General features: G+C 37.5%; 1 protein-coding gene across 4 annotated transcripts in view; it reads left to right on the top strand.

The window, feature by feature from the left end:
• The window catches only part of LOC113666565 (uncharacterized), a 6,473-nt gene extending 197 nt beyond the window's left edge, over positions 1-6,276 (top strand). The window contains exons 2-11 of one of the 4 annotated variants that reach the window (XM_089208511.1): positions 929-1,270; positions 1,878-2,027; positions 2,132-2,248; positions 2,329-2,454; positions 2,622-2,747; positions 3,539-3,664; positions 3,834-3,959; positions 4,129-4,254; positions 4,909-5,037; positions 5,345-6,276. In XM_089208511.1, coding sequence (XP_089064637.1) covers positions 952-1,270; positions 1,878-2,027; positions 2,132-2,248; positions 2,329-2,454; positions 2,622-2,747; positions 3,539-3,664; positions 3,834-3,959; positions 4,129-4,254; positions 4,909-5,037; positions 5,345-5,712 — 1,713 coding nt within the window. In that variant the 5' untranslated portion in view covers positions 929-951 and the 3' untranslated portion in view covers positions 5,713-6,276. The remainder of the gene's footprint in view (positions 1-928; positions 1,271-1,877; positions 2,028-2,131; positions 2,249-2,328; positions 2,455-2,621; positions 2,748-3,538; positions 3,665-3,833; positions 3,960-4,128; positions 4,255-4,908; positions 5,038-5,344) is intronic. The other 3 variants (XM_089208509.1, XM_089208512.1, XM_089208513.1) reach the window with 3 other exon arrangements.
• Positions 6,277-8,869: the final 2,593 nt, after the last annotated feature.

The raw sequence follows: 8,869 nt of genomic DNA on the forward strand, positions 1-8,869 counted from the left end.
GTTGTACTCTGTAACCTTAATTATTCCATCTCACCTTTGGTCCATGGCATTAAACCACGGTCTTAATTCCAAAGTTCTGTCTTTCCATTTCTCTCTACATACTATATTTATAATTCAGGAGCTGTAATCAACGCACGATTTCCTTAGTTCGTCCTACTTGCAAGTTTTGGAGCACAACATCTCAACTAAAGAGAGGTTTTCCATTCGATTGAAAACGTTTTTTTCGGTCATTATTCCTAAGACATATGCCATTCAAAAAAGATTTTATAACCTTCATTTTTCAAGTTAATCAAAACTAAATTGTTTGGGTAACGCGCAAAATACAAAGGTCACTGATAAGAGAGAAAGAAACGTAAATCCTTGGCTTTAGGGCGATTTTGGCCAAGTGTGATTATTCGAATGAAGAGTTAGTATCTTTAAATTTACTTCTCTTGAGATGGTTTATCGTAAGTTGTTGTAGATGTTTGCTTTTTTATAACGTAAAATAGATCTGTAAACAACTGAATATGAATATCATCGGACAGCGTGATAAAGAGTCCACGTTCTAGCCTTTCTTCTTCATTTTTATTTGCTTGTTTATTATCGAGGAAACGACTTTTCATTGTCAACAATTTTTAACGAAGAAGATTAATCCTCTATTTAGTAAAACAAAAACCGAAAACAAAATACAACAACGAAGATTATGAAGAACAGAATCTGGGCCAAACTTCTCATCTCATCATCAATCCACCGTATTTTCAAAATCCCCAAATTTAAGTCGTTTAATTCTATACAAAACCCAAACTCCGTCTAATTTTCTAGAGTTTTTCTTCTTCTTTTTCTTCTTCTTCTTTCTGTTCTCTAAAGAACTCATCAAAATAAGTTACACTAAGAATATTGGGATAAAAATAATATGATAATTAAAGAAAGTTTATTTCTTCTTGTCAAGATCAGCAATCGTGTTTGCCACGAATGGCTTGGCGACAATTCAAAGCCCACATTACAGTACTGGTAATGACGTCTGTCGCACTCCGACATCTTACCAGCCAGCAGTGTGGGACTGATCTTCACTCAGTCTACCAAATGATGCTTCAAGGCCACACCTTTAAGACCTTGAAGACCCAACCAGGTACAACAGAATGCAGACAGGCGTGCCGTGCTGATATCAGATGCCAAAGCTTTAACGTCGTGTTCAAAGGGATATGTGAGTTAAATAACAGAACTAAGGAGGCTAGACCGGACGATTTTGTCAAAGACTTGGAAAGATATTACGTGAAAAGCTCAACACGAGGTAAGAAAACTAATTAAAAGTAAACTATTTATGAGAAACGAGTTTCTGCCTCAGAGCACATCTAGCGTGGATTATGCTAAACCTGTCATTCGTATGATATCAATGATGTCTTCTCCATAGTTCTCCATGGTTTAGTCGTGTAAAAAGGCTAACAAGGTCGGAGATGACTCGCGCGAGCCAGCAAAAGGCTCAGGTCAAGTAAAATTGTTATGGAACGTTCGATTACGATGGAAAATTACTCTATTCAAAGCTGGATAACCACAGTTCCGTTCTCTGAAATAAAAAACAGGACCTCAATTTCGTAATTGAAAAGGCACATTAAAAAAAATCAAATTCTTTAGTTTTACGTTGCAGGACCAAGGTAGGAAGCGTTGTGAACGAAAAACACGAAAAATGGAATTCGTGCATTCTTTTCCTCAAGTGTGTTTCCAAAACCCTGATGTCAGGCAGGCTGGGGGCCTGGGTCGAATCTCAAAGTTTTCCCCAACATCTGATTAGCTGCAAAAACAAAACAACACTGAAACACAAATTACCCGGAGACCCTTTCGTTTAATATCTTCCACGCCAAAAACGGCTCGTTAAATGTATTTGTTTCGTTCAAACTCAGTCCCACTAGGTTCCGTTCCTGGGCTGCCAGCCGATTCGTGTAAAGAAATCAAGGCGAGTGAGGGTGGACAAGCGGTCAGCGGTAATTACTGGTTGGATTCCCCCAGAACTGGAAATTCTATTTTAGCTCGCTGTGACATGAAAACAGAGGGTAGGGACTGACAAAATAATTTCTTATCCCACATGTGCGTAGCAAATATTGATAGAAAAAAAACCTGGAATCTCTATTGATTATTTGTTATCTTTTTGGTTTAGTTGCAGACTATTGCATCAAGCATAAGTGTCAGAACAGTGCAGCATGTGTAAACAGGCATTTGAATTACACGTGTGCGTGCACCTCATCAGGATGGACTTTACCCTATTGTGAAAAAGGTAGGATCTAAGTAACCAAATCTTAGTAGGGTTTTTAGTACATGTCAATTGTGTTTATTCTCTTTCCTATGACCTTTTAGATATCAATGAATGCAAAGTAGGCATCCACGATTGCCATAGCAACGCTGAATGCCAAAACACTAATGGCTCCTACATCTGTAGCTGTAAACCAGGATTTCAAGGAGACGGGAAACAGAGTTGCAATGGTGAGAAAAGCCTTCATGGCTAGGAACACGTAAATCCAAAAATTTGGTTTCTTTCTTGAAAAGGAAATCCCCAGAAGAGAAAATTCCTACTTTTCGAAATTGATAGCTGCGAAGATTCAGTGCATTTGCGCCTGGGAATTATGTTAAGAGTTGCTCTCTTTCCTTAGATACTGACGAATGTAATGAAGGCCTTCATGACTGCCATAGCAACGCCAAATGCAAAAATACAGAAGGCTCGCATACCTGTACCTGTAAACCAGGATTTGCCGGGGATGGAAAAATTATTTGCAACGGTGAGAACATAAAAAGTGATATAAGTTACAGATGATTTTTTGTTTAAATGTGGATGGAAATAAAAGCTTTCGAAGCTGTCGGTGTTTTGGACACTCGATAAAGTGAAAGTAGTATAACTGTAGAAATGACCAGCGGTGCCATGGGCTAGTCTTTCATCGCCTCAAAGCGAAAATTAAACTGTCAGTAACGTAAGCTATCGATACCAAGCCAAAGCTTTTCGCTTGTAGGGAAAAATGCGTCATTCTTGTGAACATTCAAGATCAATTCTCGTAAAAAACTTGACCGCTACATGTATTATGAGTTTCTTTTTCTTTGTAAAAGTATTGACCACGATTTTCAATTTATTCATGGGCCATAAATAGTGATGTGTGAAATAATTACTCTTAATATTTCTAGACAATCAAACTTTTCCACTTTTTATTTTGTTTGGGGTGCATTTCTATGAAGCCAGATTTATAGAAATTATTTCGTCAGGAAAAGAACGATTTTCTTCGCATTCCGCGTCCTTTTTGTAATGTGGTGTCACAAGAACATCAAGGTTATAGATTGAGTTGTGGGTCAATCAAAGTTTTTTTTTGAAGGAGTCTTAAGAAAGCAGAGTCACTTATGTTTTAAGTGATAAGAGTGATTGGAAGGCTTTGGCAGCTGCACAGTGTAGAAACACATATCTCTGAACTGGGATTGCCTCGGTTACTTCTTTTTAACCATTTTTTGTTTTTTCATCCTCACCGTCATTCCACATTAGAGACTTCATGAATAATTCAGACTTGATATTATTTTTCTCTTTCAGATATTAATGAGTGTACAGAAGGCTCTGATGACTGCCATAGCAAAGCCGAATGCAAAAATACGATTGGCAATCACCAGTGTACTTGCAAAAAAGGATTTTATGGAGATGGAAGGACAAGCTGCACAGGTCAAAAAGAATTTGGAGAAGTCAAAGATCCATGTCCAAAGCATTGACTTGTTCTTTCTCTGGGCTTTTCTCATTTTTTTTTCTCATTTTTTGTTTTTTCATCCTCACCGTCATTCCACATTAGAGACTTCATGAATAATTCAGACTTGATATTATTTTTCTCTTTCAGATATTAATGAGTGTACAGAAGGCTCTGATGACTGTCATAGCAAAGCCGAATGCAAAAATACGATTGGAAATCACCAGTGTACTTGCAAACAAGGATTTTACGGAGATGGAAGGACAAGCTGCACAGGTCAAAAAGAATTTGGAGAAGTCAAAGATCCATGTCCAAAGCATTGACTTGTTCTTTCTCTGGGCTTTTCTCATTTTTTTTTCTCATTTTTTGTTTTTTCATCCTCACCGTCATTCCACATTAGAGACTTCATGAATAATTCAGACTTGATATTATTTTTCTCTTTCAGATATTAATGAGTGTACAGAAGGCTCTGATGACTGTCATGGCAAAGCAGAACGCAAAAATACGATTGGCAATCACCAGTGTACTTGCAAACAAGGATTTTACGGAGATGGAAGGACAAGCTGCACAGGTCAAAAAGAATTTGGAGAAGTCAAAGATCCATGTCCAAAGCATTGACTTGTTCTTTCTCTGGGCTTTTCTCATTCAATGAATGCGTGAAACTTCTTTGTCAGCACACTCGTTAAATTCCTGGTGTCTGATACGTCAGACTAAAAATTTGAGTTGTAAGAACTCAGTGTTGCCCGGATTCAGTGCATTTGCACCCGGGAGTTATGTTAAGAGTTACTCTGGTTCCTTAGATATTGACGAATGTAAAGAAGGCCTCCATGATTGTCATAGCAACGCTATGACAATCATGGAGGAAGGAAAACTGCAAAGGCCAGAAAGAATTTGGAGAGGTAAAAGATCCATGTCCAAAGCACTGACCTGTTTTCTCTGAGCTCTTCTCTCCCAATGAAAGTATGTACTTTCTTTGTGAGTGCATTCGTTAAATTCCCGATGTCTGTTTCGTCAGACTCAAAATTTGAACCATAAATCTAAGTATTGTTCTTAACTTGAAGAATATTATATTTAAGCGAAGAAACGGTCCTCTTTATTGGGTGAGCAACAACTAAACAATTTACCACTGATACGAAATTGTTCTTCACCGTTAACGCCGTTCTACCCCTATTTCTAATCGTGTGAGTTTCCGACTTATTATTTCATAAATATCTCTGATATTTAGATATCAACGAATGTACGGAAGGATCTCACCGTTGCCATCGTGACGCCACTTGTCAGAATACTGCAGGCTCGTATAGGTGTACCTGCAACTCACAATACATTGGGGACGGACTGAATTGCGAGCCTAAAGGTGGGTAGGACTATTATAAATATGCCAAGAGTCTAGCATCAATAGCTCACGATCAGCTTTTATGCTGAACAGAGACACAGTTTTCCACTGACCCCGCGAGCTGCAGGCATAATGGTCCTTTAAAGTATATCTTTGAGGGTCGCTGTTAGGGAATGTTCAGTTGCCTTTATTACGACTTTCTTTTGTTCCTAAGGCTTTAATTCTGGACAATAGCCTCTGGAATTTAGTGCAAGCCAGCTAATGAAAGTGGCAAGCAAGTTTCAGAATTTTCTTTCATTTTGAGTTGGTTGGCTTTTTTTCTACCTAGAATGTAGCAACTACAAGACTTTAACTTCTGCTCGAAGATTGAAAGGTTCTACGTCAAAAAAACCATATGTATGCGACAATTCACTGACTTGGGGCTGGTATCGTATTACTGGAGCCGCAGGTAGAAAAATGCCCACTGCATGTGTGCCTTTTAAAAGATGTGGCGGCCAGAGACCAGGCTGGCTCAGTGGTGGTCATCCCAACAAAGCTGATGGCAGAGTGTCCAGGAAGGTCTGGTTTCGCTCGAGTGACAATTGTTACAGAGTATCGACGACTATCACAGTTAGAAACTGCGGTTCGTTCTATGTTTACTACTTAAAGGGTTTTTCACGTGGTTCAAATTGCCATCGTTACTGTAGCTCTTACTAAATCACTCTTGCATTCTGGGTAACTTGCAGTAGCAAGGCATTCTGGGTGATTGGCTGGGGATGTCTTAAGCCAAGTAGAAGTAAGTTAAATAACTTTGCCATGGTCAATCATTGTTATTAACAATATTTAATCCACACTTGCACTTACGCAAGCAGTGAGCGTTCTCATAGTTTTTTAATCTGACTAGGTGTTTAATGCTTAGAGACCAACTCTGAAACATAGATTAGAATTTATCATAATCACTCAATTATATAGATCGTCCTAAAATGACGTCCTGGCAGCCATATTGGTTACCAAAACAATAACATTGCGACCTCAAACCAATTGTTCTGCAGCAAAGTATGCCTGGCTGCCAAAGTATGTTCAGTTTAGTTTGGTGTAGTTGGGTGATTTATGAGTTATGTTACATTCAGTATGTAAAAGGAAAAAGACGTTATCATTATGTACTGTAAGTGATGTATATGCCTGAAAAAGTTTACAGACGACAACGAAAACGCAAGTACCGTAAGAGTTAGGAGTTAATTTTAGCGTTTTAATTACTGCAACTATTGCAAGTATATTAGTGTGACAGAGTCACTTAGGCTTATTTCCTACTTAAAACATGTTTGTTCTGTTTATTCTATTTTATGGAATTTTAGCGATTTGTTAGGAATGTTAGCGATTTGTTAGGAATGTGTTAATTTTGTTAGTAATGTGTTAATTGTATTATTCCTTTAATTGCTGATTTCCCCTATGTAATTCCTGTTTAATTAATCGCTCCTAGCCCAAATTTGGTTTTAAGTTATTTTTACCTTTTCCTGTATTTGACTATAAGTTACAACTGTTTGCTCGGTGAGTTCAGTTGATTTGTTGCCTTCCTGAGAGTGTCTTTAAAGCGGATTTTAAGCTGTACTAGCTTTTGTGTCACTCGTTCCCGTTTTTTATTGTACCGTTGCATTCATTTGCTGTGTAATAAACTTGTAAATCTTCCCTCGGATCTTTTGTTCTTACGTCGACCGTTTTGGCCGTCTTACATTAGAAATTTCAATTTTTTGTTAATATTAGTAATGTAATGGCAGTATAGTGAATAGCTTTTAGTAATCTTTTTTAAAAGGTTTCCTAGCCTATTGCGTTACATTTGTTTTGTTCCCTGGATGTATTATTGATAGGTCCACATATAGCCTGTTTATCATGAAGATCAATTTATATAAAAACAACGCCACTAAGGTTCAGGTCAGATGTTAAGGAACGCAGAGAAATTTACCTTAGGCCCTATCTTGCTTTCAATGCGATGTAAATAAGAGGCTTTGTTTTTACTAATTTTGCTTTCATCAAAACTAAAACAAATTGTCCAACGTGATTGGTTATCACCGGCCCCATTTAAGCACTAATAGGACAGTGTATGCGTCATGATTGTAATTGGACAGTCGAAAAGGACTGTTAAAGGAACAGTTAATACGTCATGTCTATGTAAGTGCTGTTATATTACATCTATTTTGAAAACACTGGTGATCTTTGCAATCTAATTGGCTCTCATCGGTATGCTTTATTCACGAATCGCACCATTTAATGCTCTAAATCGCATCTTTTTCCACAACAACCAATTTTATTTCGAGGCTAGTTTAACGAAACCAATTAAATTGCAGGAAGATGAAACAAATTTTTGCAACTTTTTACAAAGCTCAATACTGGATCATTAAAATGTTTGTACAGACTAAAAAAAACCTGTATCTGAGCGACTGAATTTTGTGATTTTGAAAGAGATGTAATAAAGTGGTAATTGAACTTCGTGTCGTTCAATTTTGGTCTGGAATCATACTTATGTAGCGCCCAACAAAGGGAAAACAACTGGCTAAAAGTCTGATTTCGAAATACGGTTATGAAAGTATGAACCAGAGGCCCTGAAGAAAATTCTCGAGAAGTTTTTGGCAACAGTTCTTACGAAAAGCGGGGAAGATTACGAGCGTGATAGCTTTCGTTTAATGGTTGCTGCTGTCGACCGATTCCTAACAGAGAAAAGTACAAACACCTAATTATTCTTGGGAGAAGATTTAAAAGTTTGAAGCTAGTTCTTACGAGAAAAGCCCGACAACTCGGACAACTAGGCGAAGGCAAGCTGATGCTGAACTTGTGAGCCACAATAAGAAATGAAAACAACTAGAAAGGAAAGCAGAATCATATTTTTGCCTGTGTATTATTAATTAGTAATTACATGCTTTTTCTCGTGCTATTTTGCAAAATAAATTGCACGAGCCTGTTCTGTACGCACAATATTGTGATTCAATGAGATGTAAATAGGAGGTACCGTATTCCCTAATTTGTTCATTTTTTTTCCTAATTTTTTGGTAGTTTATGGTCTGTTTTTCCACACTGTACACGAATTCGCCGACTTTTTCATACTAAATTTTTGTCTTTTGAATATTCGTTTAACAGATTTAAGGCGTTAACCAGATTCATACGTTTAAAAAAGCTGTTTTTCTGAGATATTTTCGCCACCGACGCTTGTCGGCGAAAGAAGGAAAACTTTGGTTTTTTCCCCTAAAAAAACTTACCCTAAAAATGACACTAACATTTCCGTGCGCCTTTTGAGATATAATAGCATGGTCAAGTTTCAGGTAATAGTTCCTATGAATTTTTGAGATTATTAATTATTAATATTTTAATTAGCTTTTGATTAGGTTTTTAATACTCCGATTTCATACCACGACTTCATATCACCTTCAACTGACAAAAAGATTCCATGTTGTCCTGCGTCTGCTCAGTTACAGATTTTGCAGATGACCTCAAAATCTGGTAAGGACAACAACGTGGCACATGAGGCACAGGAAAGTGTGTCATTGATGCTCCTACCATATTTTGATCCATTACCGTACAGACCCACAACAACATAGAATCGATTTTTTTATATGATAACAAAAAACGTAATGTCGTTACCGGTGACGTCATCTATGCGTACGTGCTCGATAGATCATAAGTAAGAGCCAGTTAAAACGCATGTGGAACTCAGCTTATTACATGATGACTAATTTCCAATTCTGCTGGTATCATCTCTTTCAACTTGAAGCGCGCAATAAATCTATTTCATAGAATTTTACAAATGACATTCTGAGTTCCACATAATACACATGCAACCCCCTTTGAGGATCAGCTGGGTCATTGAAGATAAGGTTCGTTAGGG

This window comes from Pocillopora damicornis, chromosome 6 (genome assembly GCF_964200805.1).
Source record: "Pocillopora damicornis chromosome 6, jaPocDami1.2, whole genome shotgun sequence".
NCBI lineage: Eukaryota > Metazoa > Cnidaria > Anthozoa > Scleractinia > Pocilloporidae > Pocillopora > Pocillopora damicornis.